Here is a 23,641-nt window from a genome sequence, read left to right as displayed (position 1 = left end):
TATTGCTTCCTTGGCAATTGAATGACAATCCAACTCCATAATCTACATATCCATAATATCACACACTCTTGATTATACACCATCAAATTAAAGTAATGTATCAAAAGTAACTGTATTAATCAGTAATAATGACTAACTTATGTTTACATGCTTTATTTACTTTATCACCCAGTATAATGATTATGTGAGAAGTTTGATGAAATATGGTGTCTAAATTTTTTTAATATTTTTTTAAGTTATATTACATTGCATTAATATATATTTAGAATAAACAACTAACAGACTTCGACATCTTGAGCATATACATATATAAAAAAATAAACAAAGCAATACAATGCTAAAATAAGTAACTCGGTACTTTTTACAATTACAAACAATCGGGCCTAATACCACCCTGGCCCTGGTGTCGAATGTAAACAAACCGGCGCGGCATTTGAATTTAAATACTGTTCAATACTTACGTAAACAAATGAATACTTCTTTTATCACGTCGGCATACTTTAGTTTTGTTGTATACACATTGTTTTACAATACATCGACTCATTTTGACACTAAAATCACAAAAAAAACAGAAACTATTTTGATATTCACAATTTAATTGCTTGCGTTAACCTTCAACGGCACGAAACAAAATATGAGCTTCGAACATTATCGGCGGTTCTCGTCACGATACGATGCTAATGTCCACTCCAATTGGTGGAATAGCGTAGGTAGGGATAAAGAAGAATTTGGCACACTGCGCAATGAACCATGTTACATCTCGGTGTTTTCATTAATCTAAGGTTTAATGCAATAATTCTTCTTGAAAACGGTTTGAGGTTATGTTTTAATTTGTTTTGGTGTTTATTTGTTAATAAATTATTTATTAGTTTATATGTTGTTTCAATTTTGACACAGTAAGTAGGTATATATAAAAAGTGAAAATTCTATATAGGTATGTTGCATTGAGGGTACTGTAATTCTATACATTTTAGAGAGTCTTCCATTTGGTTTTACTTTTAGCCTATAAGCTAAATTTAAAACGGTTAAATGAAAAATTGCAGTACCAACAATGCCCATACGAATAATTATTGTGTATCTTTAAAACCATAAAATGAAAAATAATCTAAAAAACGACATAAAAACTACGTTTTAGAAATCACGTATTTAAAACATGATAAAAATGACGTCAATTATGGTGGGACAGATTCACGTGACTTTCGACGTCGAAAAAACGTGGTGGTTTGGTGATAATTATGACGTCTTTTCAACGTTTTGTAAACGTTATTTGGTTGCCTGGGTTTTTACTCCAGATTTTAAAGAACCGTTTGGATTGATGTGAAATTTGGTATAAACATAGCTAACATGTCAAAGAAAAAAGTGATATGGTGCTGATGTGTGATTTTGTCAGGGAGTGAGTTTCACCCCTTCTCAGGAATGAAAAAACACACGTTCAAGATAAGTCCCGAATTGGATAAACTAATTAATTCTAAGCAAATTTAGTTCCATAGACTGGTTTCACTAAGTCAATACTTTTTGAGTTATTTGCGAGTGAATACATATGTTCATTATTTAACAAAAAAAACTACGTTTCTAGACGATTTTTCGGAAATATCTCAAAAAGTCCTCTGTAGACCCAGTAGGAGCAGAGTCGTAGGTAATGAAAAGTAGGTTCTTATTCGTCAAATTCCAAATCGAATATTTTAACTTATCACACATTTTAGTGTGTAAAAAAGCTGAATTTCTGTTTTTTTTTTTAAGTTTCTAGCATCAAAAGTAAACAAGGTACGCTCAAAACAAAGTTGGTCCCTTTTCTTGGTAAATTTTTTTTTAAAATCACCACACAATTAGCATCTCAAATGAAACTAATCGTTACCGCTTCACAAGTTACTTGTCTTACCCATGTATTATTTATATGATCTGTAAGTTTTAGGTATTGGTCCAAAGTTCTCATTTTTGAAAAAAATTGGTTGAGTAAAAATTGTTTTTTTAATTATGAATTTTTTTTAAATAACTTAAAAATTATTGGTAGCTATCAAAAATCTCAAGTAGTAAAAAATATGAGTTTTGCTATTGTAAATATTTTGGACTTTTTGTTTTCCTGAACACAAAAATTTGTTAAGGTATGGGTATTCAACATTTGTGTACACTCCTGATTAGAGATTCGTTTAGCCCATTTAACTACAGCCTTTTCAATAATAAGCACTATGAACCAATGAATCTTACAAATCTTAAAAATACATAAGTAAAGTAATTTGTGAAGCAGTAACGATTAATTTCATTTCGCATCCTAAATTGAGGGTGATTTTCACGATATTTGTTACTAAAAAAAAGGGACCAACATTAGTTTGATCGTAACTTACTTACTTTTCATGTTAGAAATTTTGAAAAAAGAAAAATAAAGCTTTTTTTTTAAATAAGTTAAAAAAAGTTGAAATCAGCCTTCCCGCGAAAATTGCTTGATTTTTTGGTTATTTCTCGTTGAAATATTCGATTTGGAAATTGACGAGTAAGAACTTACTTTTTATTAGCTACAACCCTGCTTCTATATACGGTTCTACAGCCTTTATATGTACCTATATACTCCATTTTTTTCACTTTTTGATAAGCTATATGCTATATTTTTGCTAGTAGTATTTTTTTAATCAAGCAGTTACTTTTTTAGTTATTTGCGAAAAAGCGCCTGAAAATGTTGTTTTTTTGTAAAAAAAACATTTTCACTCGCAAATAACTCGAAAAGTATTGCATTAGTTAAAAAAACAGTATAGAAAAAAAGTTGATTAGAATTAGTTAGTTCATCCAATTCAGGACTTATTTTGAACGTATATTTTTTCACCCCGAGAAGGGGCGAAAGCCACCCCCTGAGCAAAATCACACATCGGCACAATATCACTTTTTTCTTTGACATATTAGCTACTTATGTGTATGCCAAATTTCATGTCTATTCAAGCAGTTCTTTAACTTTTTTTGATTTGAAGGTTTTGCAATATTTTACCGTGAGTTAATGGACTATTAAAGCAGTAAATTAATATTAATCCAATCGTTTTTCATACTGACATGAGACATCTAAATCTCCAGTCATAATAAATTAAAAACCAATATCGGAAAACTACTACAGCTTTTAAAAAATGAACATTGGAGTGAAATTTATATTAACAAAATAGATTCTCAAATTGGATATGATACATATATTAATAAGTTAGATAATTACATACAAATCTCTAGGGAGATAAAACCCTTAAATAAAAAATATAAAAATAAACCTTGGATCGGTGAAGTTGATATCAATTAAAAATTAAACGACATTTTCTTAAAAATAAATTAGTGTCTATATTTTATCCTTATTATGCTTACCACTATAATTGTCTACATTTATGCAGTGTTATGAGGGTGCTACTCTCTCTCTTCTTAACAATCTCTGTGTTTCTTAATAAATTTGGTTTTCAAATTTTTTTATGAATAGATATTTTTTGTTTTTATTTATAACTACCTACACAAAAATTAAAATTTATTAACCAATTACATTTCGCAGGGTCTACTTGTGTAGTTCAAAATGCCCGAACAAATAAGAAACAAAAGAAGCAAAAATCGCGTTAGAGGAGCCCCTGCGGGGCCTGGGCTCTGGTTCCGCGGAACCATGCTCAGTACGCCACTGCTTATGTCGACGTCACAATTGCAACTCATGGCCCCCCCTTTTCAGTGATTTTAAAAAAAAATCTGTATTTTTTTAAATTGCATCGATAGAGCTATAAAATATATACTCCAGGCTGTGGGTGAAAAATAGGTCGATTTCAGGATATAATTCAGGAATTGTTGAAACCTATCAGGTGTTGTAAAGGACGATGCCAGGAATAACTTCTAATGTGACCAAAAATGTTCTACTAAAATGTGACCAAAAATATTGTGAGCTTTTTTTGTTATTGCGATTTTCATTTGTTAAATTAGCAATTTTTAAAGATTTTTAATTTCGCAGCTAAGAATATTGATTCTAGGGAAAAACTTTTTAATAGAAAGTTGTAGTAAATTAAAAAACCTACAATTTGAGCTATGGTAAGTTTAATTTCGGTTATTGGTTATTGCAACACAGCCTGCGAAAGGTCCAAAACGGCCGTTTTTTACAATTGCGTTATTTATTGTACAAATAATTTTTTTTATTTTTTAAAGCTTTAAAATGAAGATCTTTCAATTCCAAACATAAAAAAAAATTGTAAGGCCGGATTAACGAATTTGTTGCTTAGATATTATAAATTGTTTATCCCAAGAGGTCAAATGTCGAAGGCTATAACTTTTTGAAAAAAAATCGTAGAGAGTTGGTGAAACATCCAATCTCCTTCTAAAGAGTTATGTTTTCATATTCTGATGTAAATAAATGCGTAAAACATTTTTAAACTTCTAATTTTTTGGTTTGAAAATAAGGGGGCAAATTTCGTTATAAACATTTAGAGCTGAAGCGGCCCTGTACATCCTATAAGTTTTTAACTTACAGATTATTGTTGCTAAAAACGAAACGAAGATTTATAAAAAAATAAAAAATTTCTACGACCAACTGAAGCCGAGCTAAATGTTGGGCTTGAAAATAAGGGGGCAATATTCGTTATAAACATTTAGAGCTGAAGCGGCCCTGTATATCCTGAGTTTCTAACTTACAGATTATTGTTGCTGAAGACGAAACGAAGATTTATAAAAAAATAAAAATTTTCTACAACCAACTGAAGCCGAGATAATTGTTTCTTTTTTCTTAAATCGTAGTGCCTTTATTTATAACAATTATTAAATTATTTTACAGTCATTGACTAAAGAAAGACTTATATTATCTTAAATTAAAAATAATTATAAAATATAGTTACATTTAATTATTAAAAATTATTTTTAAAATCGGTGCTTTTGCGAGCGTCCGAATTTTGCAAATCGCCCGGCTCGCTTCAAATCCGCGCGCTCGGAAAATTTTTACGTAACTTGTATTAAATTTTGACAGAAAACAATTTAATAATATTACCATTATAATGTACAGTCTATTTACCACTGTATTTGTTTTTCTTGATAAACTTTTATATGTGAAATCTCATTTCTGAAGAAATAATATTACAAAAATGATACATAATATATGAAATATATAACTATATTTTTAATTTTTTCATTGTTATATAAATATAATAATAATAATGTTACTTCTTATTATACAATATAAAACTTTTTCTTCTTGTAGTGACTATCCGTTTTGGATGTTGGCGACCATCATGGCAATCTGTACTTGCACACTAAATCTGTACTAAATCGGTAGAATTTTTTTATTTTTTTATAAATCTTCGTTTCCTCTTCAGCAACAATAATCTGTAAGTTAAAAACTCATAGGATGTACTGGGCCGCTTCAGCTCTAAATGTTTATAACGAAATTTGACCCCTTATTTTCAAACCCAAAAATTAGAGGTTTAAAAATGATTTACGCATTTATTTACGTCAGAATATGAAAATATAACTCTTTAGAAGGAGATTGGATGTTACAACAACTCTCTACGATTTTTCTTCAAAAAGTTATAGCCTTCGACATTTGACCTCTTGGGATAAACAATTTATAATATCTAAGCAACAAATTCGTTAATTCGGTCTTGCAATTTTTTTTTATGTTTGGAATTGAAAGATCTTCATTTTAAAACTTAAAAAAAAAATAAAAAAAAATAAATTTGTACAATAAATAACACAATTGTAAAAAACGGCCATTTTGGACCTTTCGCATGCTGTTTTGCAATAACCAATAATAGTGAAGTCAATGAAGGTGGATATGAGTTATTACCTCAGATTTCGTTGAACCTCCATCGATTTTCATAAAAATTGGTAACTGGTTAAAGGATACCTCAAGGAACAAAGGTGACATAATGCCAACTTGCGCTTTTTGCATTTTAGGGGTGAAATACACCACTTTTTTAAAAATTATTTTTTAGATTTCTGAAAGTGCAGTCACTGTAAGTTTTCACTTCCTATTTCGTTGAACCTTCATCGATTTTCATGAAAATCGGTAAGTAGTTAGAGAATACCTCAAGCAATAAAAGTTATATAGCATAAACTTGCGCTTTTGCATTTTGGGGGTGCAATACACCCCTACTTTTTAAATTGTAAAAAATGCAGATTTCCGCATTTTGGCGCAAGTAATCTCGTTTAATTAAGAAAAATAAATATTTTTTTTTATATTTATGTGCATGAATTACATTTTTTTTTTATTTTTCAAACATTATAGCAACCAAAAATCCGAAAATTAACAAGTCGAAAATCACGAAAACCTTATTCTTCTATATTTCTGAAAGTGTAGTCACTGAATGTTTTCACCCACGATTTCTTTGAACCTTCATCGATTTTTATGAAAATTGTTGAGTAGTTAGAGGATACCTCAAAAAACAAAAGTGATATGGCACCAAGTTGTGCTTTCTGCATTTTAGGGGTGAAATCCACCTTTTTTTTAATGATAAAAATGCAGATTTCAGCATTCTGGCTCAAGCAATCTCGTTTAATTAAGTAAAATAAATATTTTTTTACATTTATATGCATGATTTTTAATTTTTATTAATTTTTCAAACCTTATAGCAACCAAAAATCAGAAAATTAGCAAATCGACAATCACGAAAAAAAATATTCTTTTATATTTCCAAAAAGGCAGTCACTGAAGGTTTTCACCCCTGATTTCGTTGAACCTCCATCAATTTTCATGAAAATTGGTAAGTAGTTAGAGAATACCTCAAGAAACAAAAATGATGTGGTACCAACTTGCGCTTTTATCCTGGGGGTGGACGTTATCCCTTCTCATGGGTGAACACTATTTTATTAAAAATAACCCCATAATTAGATAGAGGAGTAAATTCTAAGCAAACTTTCTTTTATCAAGTTTATAAATTTTTTATTTAAATAATGTTTCATAATTTAATAAAATATTACTGGTACAGTAAAACCTGTCAATAACGGCCACTAAAAATAGAAAACAATTGGCCGTTATAGAAATGTGGCCGCTAATGCTAGGTTTCCTTTTCCACAAATACATAAAATATAATTGAAAATTTATTTATTTTAGTAATTAAAGCAAATCTAATTAAGTATAATTCTATAAACAAACGGAACATACCTTTCATTAGATATCGCAGATCACTTTGGCTGATTTTGTCTGCATGTATATTATGTATGAGGAATCCCTTTTTGTGTGAGACTGGATATAGGACATTTCTCAAGTATGAATTCACATTCATGGTATATCGTTGTTATACAGGCATAATAATCTGTGCAATGTTATGGTACAGGCTACGTTAAATATGAAGTAAATGAGGAAGATATACAGTGGTTATTCATTTCAATTTAATTTGATTGTTTTTTAATCGTTTACAATATTTAAAATAATTAAAGACATAAAGTTAGGGATTTCAAAAATAAATTCAGTTCTCACTGGCAGGGTGGGAAATAATAAAGTGCCATACAATAGCATTTCATTACAATGCTCATTACAGGCATTACAGGCTTCTCTGTTTGAGAAAACTCATACTCTCAAACTTTGAGAAAACACTCATTCAGTTTCGACCAACCCTGTATTAGCTAAAATTAAACGTTTTGCTAGATTAATAATTTTTAACAATAATAGACTATATTACAAATCACTTGAACATAAATTGATTTTCTGATGTCAAATCGCTACAATTATACAGGGGGTGAATATTGCTATGAAATTTGAAAAAAAACGTAATTATCTTTTAAACTACTTCGTATAACATCACAAAACCTGATATTTTAAGAAATAAAACATAGAGGAGAATCCAAAAATATAAAAATATACAGGGTGTTCCATTAAACAAAAGATAATTTTGTTTCACCCTGTCAATATGGGTGGCCCTGTATATTTGGAAATGTATTTAAATTCTGATATTATCTATGCACCAATCTCACCTAAATAAACTTTTTTCGTATCTCCTACAACAAACGACTAATTGGACTTCCCACAACCTGTATATATACAAAATCTCCGCTATAAAATTTTTTCAAAGAAAATGTTATTGGTTTTTTTAAAATAACTAAGTTAATTTTTGAAATATGAGATTTATCCAAAAACCATTACAAAGCTAAGTAAAAGGTTTATAACACTGTATTAAACATAATTTTCTAAATCCTTTATTTTTTTTTAAATACAAGGTGAAAGGGCCCCGGTTACATGGTTCTCGCAGTAAAATTTAGGTTTAAATGTTTCTATCTCGGTTATTTTTTGTCGTAAAAAAATATTAAAAAAATAAAAAGCTTAAATAAAGTTAAAACTAAAATTTTGTTCTGAACCATTTTTTAAGTATATCGAGTATTTTTGGAGTTATTATCAAAAGAAAATGAAATTCACGAAAATTTGAAAAATTCTTTTTTTTAATCGTATTTTTTTTTAAATATGCATTCTAAACCGGTCAAAATTGTTGAAGTTATTACTCATGCTAAAATAAATAAAGTTTTAAATGGGTTACTATAAATTTTAATTTTTGTGGAAATGACGTATGTTTCATTTTTCATTCTTCCCTAAAAAATCTGAAAGGGTCCTCTTATTTCCATCATAACTTGCTTAATTTTGATGCTATCGACTTCTTATATAGCTTTTTGATAGTTTCCTTTAAGTACTTTATTAAAATGTTCAGTATCTATATTTAATAAAGTGCATTGTTTTCCTGTTATTTAAGCTTGAATACTAAGATTTGAGTACTCGCGGAAAAAATATATATATTCAATTGCATATAACTCACTTTGTATATGTAATAAAGGATTTTTCGAATAAGGAGCTTATTTATTTTTATATTATATTCGAGTTTGGTAATAACAACTTTTTTGAAGAAACTTATGGTTTTTGAGTTATTTATGAAAAACTGCTTTAAAACATGGATTTTTTTCAGGAAAAATCAAAACTTTTGATCTTTAATAACTCAAAAACTATTGATTTATTGGAATAACTTTATATAACAAATTTTACTTATAATTTGTCCCTCTATCGATTAGTGGTATTATTTTTAATAAAATAATTTCCACCCCCGAGAAGGGGTGGCATCTCCCCCCAGGATAAAAGCGCAAGTTGGAACCATGTCACCTTTGTTTCTTGAGGTATCCTCTACATACTTACCAATTTTCATGAAAATCGATGGAGGTTCAACGAAATTGGAGGTGAAAACCTTCATTGACTCCACTATAAACGAAATTAAACTTACCGTAGCTCAAATTGTAGGTTTTTTAATTTACTACAACTTTCTATCAAAAAGTTTTTCTCTAAAATCAATATCCTAAGCTGCAAAATTAAAAATCTTTAAAAATTGCAAATTTAACAAATGAAAATCGCAATTAAAAAAAAGCTCACAATATTTTTGGTCACATTTTAGTAGAAGTTATTCCTGGCATCGTCCTTTACAACACCTGATAGGTTTCAAAAATTCCTGAATTATATCACGTTTTTTCACCCACATCCTGGGGTAATAGTGCACCTATAGTGCGTTGGCGAATCATCTTAAGGTCAGACGTCCGTCTTTTGCGGCATGCAAAAACAGATTTGAATCAGAAAAGTCCCCAAGAATGCTAAAAGTACGTCCTAAGAAAGGAGTGCAATATTTCTTCTTCTTCTTCCCCTTTATAAGCAATTCTGCTTGTTCATTGGCGGATTGATACCTCTATGGAAGGTTGTCGCTCCATCTTTTGCGCGGTCGGCCGATACTTCTTCTGCCGATTGGTGATTTATCTCGTGCTATTTTGACCACACGTGTCTCCCCCATTCTGGTTATATGGTTGTTCCATTCTTTTTTTCTATTTAGTGTCTATTCGTTTATACACTGTACGTTACATTGTCTTCTAATATCTTCGTTCCTCTTTCGATCTCTCAGTGTATTTCATGTAATTCTTCTCAGTACTCTCATCTCTGCCGTTTCCAGTAGTCTTTGTGTTGTGGCTGTATCGGGTCTTGTTTCTGATGCATATGTCATTATTGGTCTTACACTGGCTTTATAAATTCTTGACTTCATCTCAGTGTTAATATGTCGGTTTCGCCATATAGTGTTATTAAGGCATCCTGCCAATCTATTTGCTTTTTGTACTTGATTTCTCACTTCTTTGTCTAGGTCTCCGTAACTTGACAATGTAATTCCAAGGTATTTTACTTCCATTACTTGTTCAATACTGATACCATCAATTTCTATTTTGCATCTGATTGGTTCTTTACTGATTACTAAAGTTTTAGTTTTTTGAGATGAAATTGTCATATTGAATTCTTTTGCTCTTATGTTAAATCTGTGGACTAATCTTTGCAGACTATCTTCATCTTGGGCTATCAATATTGCGTCGTCTGCGTAGCAGAGTATTTTTACTTCTTTGTTTCCCATTCTATATCCTCTTCCTTTGTTGACGTTTTTGATGATTTCATCCATGATTAAATTGAAAAGCAGAGGACTCAATGAGTCTCCCTGTCTTATTCCGCTGCCTATATCTACAGGTTCTGTAAGTTGTCCATCTATTCTGACTTCCATCTTGTTATTTTGGTAGATGTTCTCAATAGTTTTTATGATATCTAGAGGGATTTCTCTATTATACAGAAGGTGGATTACATCCCTGAGTCTTACTCTGTCAAATGCTTTCTTTAAGTCAATCAGACATAGAAATGCTGGTCTATTATACTCTAGTGATTTCTCAGTAATTTGCTTTATGACGAATATTGCATCTGTACACGATCTTCCAGTACAAAAACCCTGTTGTTCATCTGCTAAACTTATCCTCTGATTCATTACGTCTTGTAAGATTTTAGTTGTAAGTTTTAGGGTAGTATTTAACAAGTTGATACCTCTGTAGTTCTCTGGCTGCTTTTTATCTCCTTTTCTGAATAGTAGGATTAGTTCGCTCGTTCTCCATTCTTCCGGTATTTTACCGTGTTTTATGATTTTGTTAATTAATGTTGTTAATTGTTCTGTCATTGCTGCTCCACAATATTTCAGTAGTTCGTTTGGTATTCCATCCTTACCTGCAGCTTTTCTGTTCTTCAGCTTTTCGAGTGTTTTTCGTACTTCCTGTGCACTTATATTAACATCTTCATCTGTGGTAATTTCTGGTGTTTCCGGTTCTAGCATTATTTGTTCTTCCTCTGCATAAAGCTTTTTTAGATAGTCAATCCATGTATCCTTTTCTATGTGTTTTGGTTCTATTAGTTCCTTTACCTCCATTCTTTGACCTCTTATAAAGCGCCATATTTCCTTTTGGAGACCATAAAAATCATGTTCCATTTCTTTCGAAAAACGTTCCCAGTGATCGTTTTTTATTCTTCTTACTACTGAATGTGTTTCGTTTCTTATGGTCTTATAATTATCGTATGCCTCTTGTGTTTTAGTTGACATGTATTTTAGGTACGCTTTTTTCTTCTCTTTACATTTTTCCTTCACTTCTGTACAAAACCATGGAGTTCTTCGTCTTGGAAGCGATTTATTTTTATTAATGTTTCTTTCACCAAGAACTTCCTTGGCTGAGGCTAAGATATTAGACTTAATTTTTGCCCAGCTTTCTTCGACTCCGTCACTTTCTGTGATATACATGTTGCTGCTTTTTTCCGTTAGTCTTTTTTGGAATAGGTATCTGGTGGAGTCGTCCTGTAAGCTTTCGACTTTAATCTTGGTGGTGTATTCTGCTGTTTTGTTATCACATAGATGTGTTTTCATTATGATTTTGCACAATACCAATTTATGATCGCTTCCTATTTCTGCTGATGTTAGTGCTCTTACATCCAAGATTAGAGACGGGTGTAACTCTCTATTCGACAGAATATAGTCTATCATAGATCTTTGTCCTCTAGTGTTTTCAAAAGTGTATTTGTATTGTTCTTTGTGAGGGAAAAATGTATTGTTAATTCGTATTTCATTTATGCTGCAGAGGTCCGTCAGAAGGTCTCCGTTTTCATTTCTGATATTTTCATTATATCGTTGTTTTATTCCCGGAACTGTGTCATTGCCAACACGGGCATTAAAGTCACCCATAATGATTATATATTCATCATTTGGGATCTCGTTTATTACAGTCTGAAGGTGTTCATAGAAGTTTTCTCTTATGGTGGCATCCATGGACGTATAAACACAGATGGACTCAGCAATACCATACCTTGAATACACACTGTTTTGAAGCTTCGTTACTCCTGGGCCAGAGGGTAAAGGGGAGTAAAACGGGTATCGATAGAATGTGACGCTTCCTCAATGAGCATAAGCGTGCTTGAATTTTTACTCGTGGGGATAATAATTCAGGCGTTTATAATAATTGGAAGTAGTAATAATTTATAAAAATACGTTCAAAGAATTTAATTAAAAAAAAACAGCGTATATATAAAATAAATATATAAATATATAAAAACAATTACGTTTTTATAGAAAAAATAAAATAAAATTTTATTTGATATTAAAATTAATATAATGTCAATATAGTCAATCAAGCTCAAGTTAATTTTTTAATAGGTATCAAATAATACTACGATAAAACAAATCAATTAAAAAACATACATTGGTCAAATTAAAGTACATACCTATATTTATTAATAATGTACTAAAACATATTTTTTTAATTTTGACAAAGTAAGGATTTCTGCTACAATAGTTATTTTCCTAACTAGTGCGGAAAGTGATACTTTCACGCACGAGACTGCCGTTGACCCGAACGACGCGATAGCGGAGTTCGGGCAAGCAGTCGAGTGCGGGGAAGACACTTTCCGCATGAGTTAGGAACAATATTTTTTCTAGAGCCGTACGTTTGGAAAAAAGCCACAAAAAATAGAGTTATATCAATTTTTATTTAGAAGTGAAAATACACAAATTAATTCTTTGACAAGGTTGTCAAAACAAACCTTTCGATATAATGGGTTACCACGACGACGATATTGGTTTCCCTGACGACGATTCAAAACCATTGTAATTGTCTACTGATCTGACTTTTAAATATTATGTCAAAATAATTTTATTTCATCGAATTATCGCGCTAATTTCATTAAAACATGAACACAATAAGATAAATTTGAAATAAATTAGTAAATAATATCTAAATATTAGTTTATTGCATGTATTATAATCTATTCAAAATATATATATTTCGGAAACGAAATGCGTGCGTGAAAGTGGCTCTTTTAGCACAGCCATAGCCACCTTTACTTTACAAGCCATGAAGAGAAAAAGGCAACGTCGCAATTGATGACGTCGGTAGTCTGACTTTCGGACTACCGCTTTCGAAACCGCGATTTTAAATTACAAATTCAAGTAAAATTTATCGTATTTTTTGACTCGAACAGGAAAATATATTAACTAGAAGCTTTTACAAAATCAAATTAAAAGTAATTCCTTGTAAGTAACGTTTATTATACAAAAAAAAACAATGACAAGAAAATGTGTAAAATACTTTAAGTTTAAATAAATAATATCTTATTTTAAATTATATGCAAAATATCGCTAGAAATAACAAAAAATTTTTTATTTCATTAGTAGTTCCAAAATGACACAAAATCTAGGCATCGGATAAAAAAGTTTATTTGAAGAAAGTGTATTTTTTTGTTCTTTTTAATGGCGGTACAGGCTCGTTTTATTAATATTGTGTTTAATTACAGAGTAATTTCCACATATTAATATATTTTTCAAATTGGGCTCTGTACCGCCATTATTTATTATATTACGAATACGTGTGCCAAATATCTCGAAAAAATATTTAAAATTACAGCCGCAATCTTGGAACGCGTTTTTGCTACCTGTTGATCGCTACTAGACAAGGCGAAAACGGCGGGTTCGAAGGGAAAAATATTCCCATGAAATTTTTTTGCATAATCACATTCGTGAGACATCCCAGAATAAGGTTCAAGAAGTCGCCCACGTGAAAAGTGGGCCAATTTTTTTTTAACATTTTTTTTTAATCAAATTGCAAGAATCAATATTTTTAGCCCGAACAATTTTTTCTTTAATTTTTTGGACCATCCTGGACAAAAAAGGTCTCTTATAATTTTTCTCTAAAGTTGATCGTTTTCGACTTATAAACAATTTAAAATTGAAAAAAAAAACGAAAAATGGCGATTTTCAAGGCTTAATAACTCGGTTAACAGTTATTATTATGAAAGTCAATATATAACTAAATTAAAGTTTAAAGCCCCCCCTACAAGATCCTGAAGAAATTTTTGTCATTATTTTATCACTAAGCTGTTATTTTTAAGTAATAATAATAAGCGCAATGCACGTGTGCGGGGCTGTAAATGCTGAGTGCGAGAGAGAAGCCATTCCAGCAGTCCAATTGTGCATCTTACTCGCATTCACATTTACAGCAGCGTCAAGACGATATAACCACTTATTGTTATTAATTAAAAATAACAGCTTAGTAGTAAATTAATGACACAGATTTCTTCAGGATCATGTAACGGCGACTTTAAGCTTTGATTTAGTCACTTTCTGACTTTCAAAATAATAATTTTTGACCGAGTTATTAAGTCTTAAAAATGGCCATTTTCGCGTTTTTCAAATTTTAACTTGCTTATAACTCGAAAAAGATCAACTTTAGAGAAAAATTGTAAGAGACCTTTTTTGTCCAGAATGGTCCAAAAAATCTAAAAAAAAATAGTCCGCGCCAAAAATACTGATTTTTGCAATTTGATTAAAAAAAAATTGTTAAAAAAAAATTGGCCCACTTTTCTCGTGGGCGACTTCTTGAACCTTATTCTGGGATGTCTCACGAATGTGATTATGCAAAAATATCTCATGGGAATATTTTTCCCAACGAACCCGCCGTTTCCGCCTTGTCTATACTGTTTCCTCTTAATCAAAATATTCATAAGGGTTTTAGCTCGTCTGTTGTAGATATTTAATGTTTTATTGAAAAATCTGAAATATTTTTCAGCTTCCTTACAAGCTTTAATAACCAAAAAAGATGCTTTTGAAAGGTTTTTATACTGTTTTCTCTGTTGAAGTTTAGAGTAAGTTTCATCATTTGCATCAAATAATAATTGTTTACATCTAGCACATGTTATGATATTACTCAAACCCCTTGAAACAAAACCTAAAATATAAGAGACAATATCATCCACAAACACCAATTTGAGGAATTTAGAAAATTTAGGTTGTTAATATCATCTTCCAATTTTTGTCCACTACCACAAAACAGTATTGAGGTTGCATCAAAGTTGATGATGTTACCTGTATTCCCAGCATTTATTTCAGACTGAACTATTAATCTTTTATATGCTCCTTCGAATTGTCTTGCGGTAGGGTTATTGTTGAATCCTCCACGACTCCTCACAGCAGCAAAAAATAATTCTTGATGGTCCTGAGAAATTTTATACGTTAGATTATATTGTAAATTATTATTTTTCACCAAATAAGTATCATATAGACCTTTCAGACTCTCTTTACAGACAACAAAACCTAGAAATCCAGTTTTTCTTCTAGTTTCTAAAATATTAACTAACCCATAGGATAGATTGATTATATATTCTTTAAGAACATGTAAATAGCTGAAAAACTGTTCTTTTGTTTTAGGGGATAATGGTTTTTTGTATAAATATTTAGGGAATATTTTGAAATCTTTATGTTTTCTCCTAAATTTGCTACCCAAATAGTTCGATCGTCAATATTATTTGGAAACCTACATAGAAAAATAAATAATTTTTTATTAATTTCACTAATTTATTTGAATTCATGAGAAATATCAAATTAAAAAGCTACTAAACAGATCTTTTTTAATCAGATGATGTCTACTTACAATTTAAAAATATCTATACAATTTAATGAACTAATATCTTGTTCAATACATTAATATGAAGGACCCAATGGTACGCCTATGAAAGACATATTTCAAAATGTAAACAGACTTCCTCATCCTTCTATAATGTAAATAACCAGTACTTACAAAATGAAATGAAAGATCCGGATATAAATGTTTAGTTTTTTTGCAAATGCAACACTGTAGCACCATTATTATGTATGTTTATTTCACTTTTCACAAAATATCGCTCAAAATATAGCCAAAATAGCGAAAAACAACTCTTCCTCAATTAGCTTAAAAAGTAAACAAACATGGAATATTTGACATGGACGTTTGTAGACAGAAATGTAAACACCGTTGCCATTTATTAATAGTTTCAGTGCTTCTACGTATACAATAATTACAATACAATAATTGGTTGATATTTATTATTCAATGATATGAACACTTGATATTTTAATTACAATTCATATGTAAATTAGTTTAACTGAAAAATTATTATTTTAGTTTGATAGCATCTGATAGATGTAGACACGACATAAAAGAGTAACATTTTCAGCGATACGCGAATAAGAAATTTTAATAAAAATACGTGACAACATGTGAAGGTGCTTAGATTGTGACCTATTCAAATAATTTTGGCTTCACAATTTTATGTAAATAACTGAGTCCATCTGTGTTTATACGTCCATGGTGGCATCCCTGTTGTTCTCAGGTGCATAGATCAGGTGCATAGATCACGTTCAGAGGCTTGACATCCAGTTTGACTTTTACACTAACTATTCTTTCGGAGATATATCGGCACTCTTGTACTTGGTGTACAAATTTTCTGTGAACTAGCAGTGCGACTCCTTCCTTGGCTCTTGTATCCTTTGCAACACCACTGTAAATCATCAGATAGTCATCCAGCATAATTTGACCCTTTCCTTTTTTCTTTGTCTCTTGTAGTGCACATATGTGTATATTTTTTTCTACAAGCTCTTTTGTGATTTCCTGCTCTCTTGTGTTTAGAGACTTTACATTCCAAGTACCGATGCGAAGTATATTTTTCTTTTTCCATAAATTCGTTGTCCTTTTTCTCGCGTTGGTCGTCGTAATGAAATCATTCCTGTTCCGAGGCATAATCCTGTTTCTATGAGCTATGGTTTTAACGTCTATCAGTAGGGTGCTAACCTGGCTGTAGACCCCTCCTCCTTTATCCGGGCTTGGGACCGGCAGCAGTTCTGTGAGTGCAATATTTGACACATATTTTTAACGCAATCTTAAGAACTGGTTAGTATCCCCTTTGGTGGAAAGTGGCACAAATCATCTCAATACCTAAACCAGGCAAGCCTGTAAAAGAAGTTAAATCCTATAGACACCTATCAGTCTACTTTCAGTGATGCTAAAGGTTTTTGAAAAACTACTACTAGACAGATTACATCCAATCCTCGTGAAACATCAGCTAATACCCAACCACCAGTTTGGATTTACACAACAACATACTACCACTGAACAAATTCATCGAGTTTGCAATTCCATAAGTTAAATTTAACGTTAACTGAATTAGTGAAAATAGGAACCCAAATTTAAAGACAGATGAATGAACAAGAATGAACAAGATTATATTCGATCCTTTTTGTAAATTTTAAGATAAATTCATGTTGTTTTATAATCTAAATTTAACCCTCACGCACAAGTTGTAGTCCATGTGACTAACAACTTCAGTGAGAAACTGGGTTTATTTATTATGTACTAGGTTGCACAAATAAACTCTATTATTATTATTATTATTATTTAGCCATACGGCTCACACTCCCGCTGAGGGGAAAATTGACTCATCCCAGATACCTACGGTATCAAAAGGATTGAGCTCTGGTGGGGCTCTTTCCGTGTTATCGAGCCCTAGATGACTTGGAATGCAGGTGTATCTCCCAAAAATTTTCTTACACTTCTGGCCGTCGCAAGTAGTACAGCTTTCTGCATGGTCTTATAAATATGTTCATTGAGACCCAGCTTTTTTATGCTTTCGAGGAGGGTCTTCGGAATGACTCCAGTAGTAGACATAACAATAGGTATCGTCTGGGTACTTTGCATTCTCCATTGTCTCCGTATTTGAATTTCCAGATCTCTATACTTGGCGATCTTTTCAGTAAATTTACTACGTAGATTATTGTTGTTAGGTATCGCCACATCAATTAGTGTTGTTTGTCTTGTTAATTTATTAACTAGTACGAGATCTGGTCTATTATGTGCCACTGTTTGGTCTGTGAGCACACTGCGGTCCCAGTATAGCTTGTAGTTGCCATCCTCAAGCATACTCTCAGGAACGTATTGATAATATGGGAGATGGTCCGTTTGGAGAAGTCCCAGCTTGTTAGCTATCTCTTGATGAAGGATTTTTCCCACTGCGTCATGCCGTTCCTTGTATTCAGTTGCAGCAAATGCCTGGCAGCCCCCTGTAATATGTTGGATGGTTTCTTGGGCTTGACATCCATATCGGCATCTGTCGTTTTGAACCTGAGGGTCTTTGACGATATATTTCAGGTAATTTCTGGTTGGTATAACCTGATCCTGAATGGCCAGTAATGAACCCTCCGTTTCAGGGAACATCTTTCCTGATGTCAACCAATAGTTCGACGCTGTATTGTCGACATAGTCTTGGCTGACCTCATTGGGATGTCGCCCGTGCAGAGGTTTACCCATCCAGGTGCGCAGTTTTTCGTCCTTAGTAAGGTGGTTTATGCGCATTTCTGGTTCCCTCAGTTTGATCGGTGTTGTGTCATCTACTGCGCAAATTGCGCGGTGTAGAGTAGATGTCTCAGCCTGCATCTGAAAATAAGTTCTTAAATTAGCAATTTGTTTATCTAATTGCTCACCTATATCCATAAGTCCTCTTCCTCCTAAATACCGGGGTAATGTTGTTCGTTCTACTGCACTTTTAGGGTGGTGTTTTTGTGCCTTTGTGAGGTGTGTTCGTACTTTTCGCTGAAGATTTTCTATATCCGTTTTTGTCCACTTAACAATACCAAATGAATAGCTAAGCGCGGAACAAGCGTAGGTGTTTAGTGCCTTAAACAAATTTTTACTGTTAAGCTGTGAACGAAGCAGCTGTTTTACCCTTCTTATAAACTCAGTAGTTATCTCAGTTTTCATTTGCTTATGGTCAATTTTCCGCGCCTGTTTTACTCCAAGATATTTATACATATCGTTGTCGCCCATGGCCTCGATGTTCAGATTATTATATTATTATTATTATTATAAGCAAAGCCTTAGAAGAGAAGAAATACTGTTCTGCAGCCTTTTGATAAAGTCTAGCCTGCTATACAAAATAAGACAAGTCCTTCCTCTCAACTACTTTCTAATAAAAAATCCACAATGAAAAAGTTTTCCTGTAGTTGGCTGTATACCATATAATACAAAAATACATACTTTCTAATCCTCAAGTCCTATCTTTCCGACCGCCATTTCCTTATAAAAGTAAAAGATCAGTGCACTAACTTATATCCCATCAAAGATGGAGTACCTCAGGGTACCTCTGGAGTGTCCTTGAACCAGTTCTCTACAGCAGATCTTCCTACAAGTCAAAACATCATCACAGCCACATATGCAGACGACACAGCCAATCCTTGCGGCTCACTCAAACCCGTACATCGCCTCGCAACTGCTCCAGACAAACCTCGATAAAATAAAGATTTGGTTACAAACATGGCGAATTAAAGTAAACGAAAGCAAGTCAGTACATATAACGTTCACTAATAGAAAAGGTATATGCCCAATTGTCTCATTAAATCAAGTACATACTATAATAAATGGATGATGTAAAATACCTAGGTATGCAATTGCACCGCAGATTAATATGGAAAAAACACATATTCACGAAAAGAAAACAGTGGTGACTGAAACTCAGTAAAATGTACTGGCTGATAGGAAAAAGATCACAACTGTGATTGTACAATAAATTTCTAGTAGACAAGTCAGTGATAAAGCCGATATGGAGCTATGGGATCCAACTGTGGGGATCTGCATCGAGATCCAATATCGACATCCTGGAGAGATTCAAATCGAAGACCTTCCGCATTATCACAAATGCACCGTGTTAAATGCCAAATGAATAGGTACATTAATCGTGATATTCTAATCAAGACTGTCAAAGAAGAAATTGACTTACTCCCAAAAATACGATATACGACTGTAAAACCACCCCAACAGGCTAGCGAAGAACCTTATGAGACCGCAGGCAAACAGATCGCCACACTCTTAGCGATCTACCAACAATATTTTAATTAAAAAAAAAATTTTAATTTATTTTACACATTTATTAGAGAGTCACAAATAATTTTGTTACTAAAATTATGATGTAATAGCTTATTGTCACTGGACAGTCTCCTGCAAGTCTCCTATAATTTAAATTAAACAATTTACTTATTGTAATCAGTATTACAGATTCTAAACAAATGGGAAAAAAATAATTAGCATAGTTTTATTTAATAACATAGTAAGTAGAAATTTTTATTTGTAAGCTTGATTTTTTATTATTCTTTATTTATAAGGGTATACTGTACAATTTTGTATGAATGAATACTAATTTTATATGTAATTACGTGGCTAAAGTTTCTAAATCAAGGCCAGAAAACAAAACAAAAAAAAATAAATCGGATGTTAAAAAAATGTTTGATTTCAAATTCCAGAGATACGTACCAATAATTTGACTAGTTCCAAATCTCCATGTCTCTTCGCCAAACTCAAATTATCAACATAAGCTCGTTCGTCCCTGAGGTTCACATCTGCTCCCTGTTGCACCAAGGCGGCGGCGGCTATTCGATTTTCCAAAATGATGGAATAAAACAGCACGTTGCCTTGATAACTGGGCGCGTTCATGTCAGCCCCGTGACTCACCAGCAGATCCACCAGTTGATAGACACTTTTGGCTTCTCGGACGTCCTGGACGCATACATGTAGCGCTGTTCTGCCGTCTATGTGACTAGAGGCGTTTACGTCCGCACCACGGGATAGTAGATACCTAAAAATGCGTATATTTCATCTACAGACATCTGTGATTGGTATAAGAGGAAAATCTACGGGTTCGTTTTGATTTAAATCTGTCTCCTGCCATCCCCCGATAGTATTATTTCTAGGTCTACCTGTTTTCAAGGACGCTCTGCAGAAGACAAATTTACACCAAAACATCCATAGTTCTCGGTACAAAATAAAACTGTTTATACCGTAGTATGGTTAGAACGCCCTCTAATGGGGAATAAGTGAAATGAAAGTCGACTCGATTCAAGTTCTCTGTTTAACCCAGATATGACAATATCAAAAGGCACCGCTAGGAAAATATTCAAATTTGCGGTTCAGAGAACCTGTATGAAACGAGTCTTTGTACTCTAATACAGAGTATGGCATTAGTATATATATAGCGACTGTTTTACAGCATCATAGGCCGTTTATCGCAATTCGAACGCTATTGTTTTCTGTTTTGCCACGAATCTATTTCTATATTTCTTCTGTTCATGGCTATATTGATCCCTTTTCTTCTTCTCCCATTCTTCTCATGTGTCCGTACCAGGATAGTTTTTTTCTCTCTATCGTATCCATTAATGTTGTCTCCACCTTCATCATTTCTTTTATTCTATCTGTTCTTACATGATCGTGTAATGTTAATCTACAGCAGCGGTGCTCAAATGGTCGATCGCGATCGACCAGTCGATCACCAAAGTTTTTGAAGTCGATCGCGATTCACGGAAAAAATACAAATTGAAAAGACGGGGACAAAAACCGTTTAAAAGCGGAGAAGTAATGAGAGAAACATTCATTGAAGCTGCGAATGTATTATTTGGAGACTTCGAAAATAAAACAGATATTATATCTGCTATCAAAGAAGTCCGATTGTCACGTCCAACAGTTATCGAAATCGCCAAACATTTATCGAAAGACGTATCGAAATCGTGGGCAAGATTTGGAAAGCAAAGTTAAAAGTGATATTATTAAGTGTATAGACTTTCCTTTACATTTTGACGAGTCAACCGATATAACTGATACCGCCCAGTTGTGTATTTTCATTCAGATGGTATTTTCTGATATGTTGGTTAAAGAAGAATTATTGTTAACAATGATGCATGTGAAAGAAAAAACTCGCGGAGAAGATATATACGTTTTTATAAATTTTGTAAAACAATACGAGCTACCGATTTACAAACTAGTGTGTATTACAATACATAATGCAATTACAATAGATAGTGCATCATCCATGAGTGGCGTTAAGAATGAATGTGTTGCATTATGTCGAGCTAACGACGACTTTTCGTCGTTTTTTTTCATTTCATTGCATAATTCACCAGTAAGTTTTCTGTTCCAAAATTTTAAATATGGTCGACGATGTCATAAGTAATAAATATGACAACAAAAATTGGGAATTTACTCAGAGTGCGAAGGTTACAACGACGTCTTTTTAAAGTGACTCTGCGGAACACACTGATTTATTTCGACATACAGATGTGAGGTAGTTGAGCCGTGCAAAATTTTTAGGTAGGTTCCATTAGTTACTTCCCAAAATAATTTCTTTTCTAGAAGAACGAGGAGACGACACTCATCTACTTAATCTACTCAAAACGAAAAAATGGCTCAGTGATCTGGCTTTCGTATCAAATTTAGCAAATCATTTGAACCTCCTTAATTTGGAACTGCAGGGAAAAAATAAAACAATTATCGCAGTGAATTCTTTTGTCAACAACTTGAAATTATTGATTTAATCAAATGAACAGAAATGATTTTCCATAAAAAAAGGGGTAACCGCTCATTTGAATTATGTTTATTACGAGACAGAGCTACAAGCAGTTCATAGCGAGTTTGAAAGACGCTTGGCTTATTTTAAAAAACTGATAGATATTGTTACATTCATGTCTAATCCATTTTCTTGTGAAGACGTGGAAAAATGGCCACTAAAATATCCATTACTTTCAATATGGAGATCATTTCCGTCCAAAATGAGGTACTGAAAATAATCTCGGATTAAATCCAAAGCGACAGATACGACATTTTGGTCTTTCATATTGTCTGACAAATATCCGTCTTTGAGGCAAGTAGCTCTGTAGCCACAGCATTCTTTGGATCAACGTACTTGTGTGAGTCTGAATTTTCCCAAATGTAGGTAGTGAAATCAAAGTATCATAATCGGCTAACTGACGAACATCTCTCATCATGGTTTTCTTTGGCCCTTGGTAATTAGGTACCATCATAATGAAAAACTTGTGGAGGATATGCAGCGCCATGCAACAACATCCAAATTAAATTGGCACATGAAATGATGAAAAATGGATGAAAAACATGACTTTAACATCTTTCTGTAGTTACAACTTTTTATCAAATAGAAATGTGCAATAAAGTTTTTTATTTTTAAAATTTTTTTATTAGCAGTCGATCGCTGGACAGTTGAAGTTTCTGTGGTAGATCCCACGCAGTATAAGTCTGAGCACCACTGATCTACAGCATCTTCGCCAAAAATTGTTCTTTACTGCATTTATTCGGTTCTGCATTTTCTTATTTATTGTCCAGATTTCTGAGCCATATGTAACTGTACTTTCAATAAATGTTTTATACAGTTGTTTTTTTTTTGTACTTTCTCGTATATCGTTACTCCATAGTAATGAGTTTGTCTGACTTGTGATGGCTCTTCCCCTACCTAATTTTTGTTGTATGTCTGTTTCGTCGTTTCCATCTTCCGTCAATGTAACTCCCAGGTATTTATATTCTTTAGTGTTTTTTATTATTTTTCCTTCTAAGTCTAGGTCTTCGCCTGTGCAGCCTATTGTCATATATATTCTGTTTTGTCTGTATTTATTTCCAGACCCCAATCTTCCTACTCCTCTATCAGTTTTCGAACCATATAAGCAGCGTCCTGTGCATCCTCCGCTAGAACCACCTGATCGTCAGCAAATAACAAAGTAGT

At 32.5% G+C, this 23,641-nt stretch overlaps 1 protein-coding gene across 2 annotated transcripts in view; it reads right to left on the bottom strand.

The window, feature by feature from the left end:
* LOC114329661 (putative ankyrin repeat protein RF_0381) overlaps positions 1 to 23,641 on the bottom strand; it is a 44,480-nt gene that overhangs the window by 3,197 nt on the left and 17,642 nt on the right. The window contains exons 7-8 of one of the 2 annotated variants that reach the window (XM_028278842.2): positions 20,395 to 20,716; positions 19,989 to 20,093 (exon numbers count right to left, since the gene is read on the bottom strand). In XM_028278842.2, the coding sequence (XP_028134643.1) occupies positions 20,004 to 20,093; positions 20,395 to 20,716 (412 nt within the window). In that variant the 3' untranslated portion in view covers positions 19,989 to 20,003. Of the gene's footprint in view, positions 1 to 19,988; positions 20,094 to 20,394; positions 20,717 to 23,641 lie in introns of those variants that run through there. The other variant, XM_028278841.2, reaches the window with a different exon arrangement.

This window comes from Diabrotica virgifera, chromosome 3 (assembly GCF_917563875.1).
Source record: "Diabrotica virgifera virgifera chromosome 3, PGI_DIABVI_V3a".
Taxonomy (NCBI): domain Eukaryota; kingdom Metazoa; phylum Arthropoda; class Insecta; order Coleoptera; family Chrysomelidae; genus Diabrotica; species Diabrotica virgifera.
Note: the sequence above shows the minus strand (reverse complement) of the source record. Positions and strands in the feature narration are given on the sequence as shown.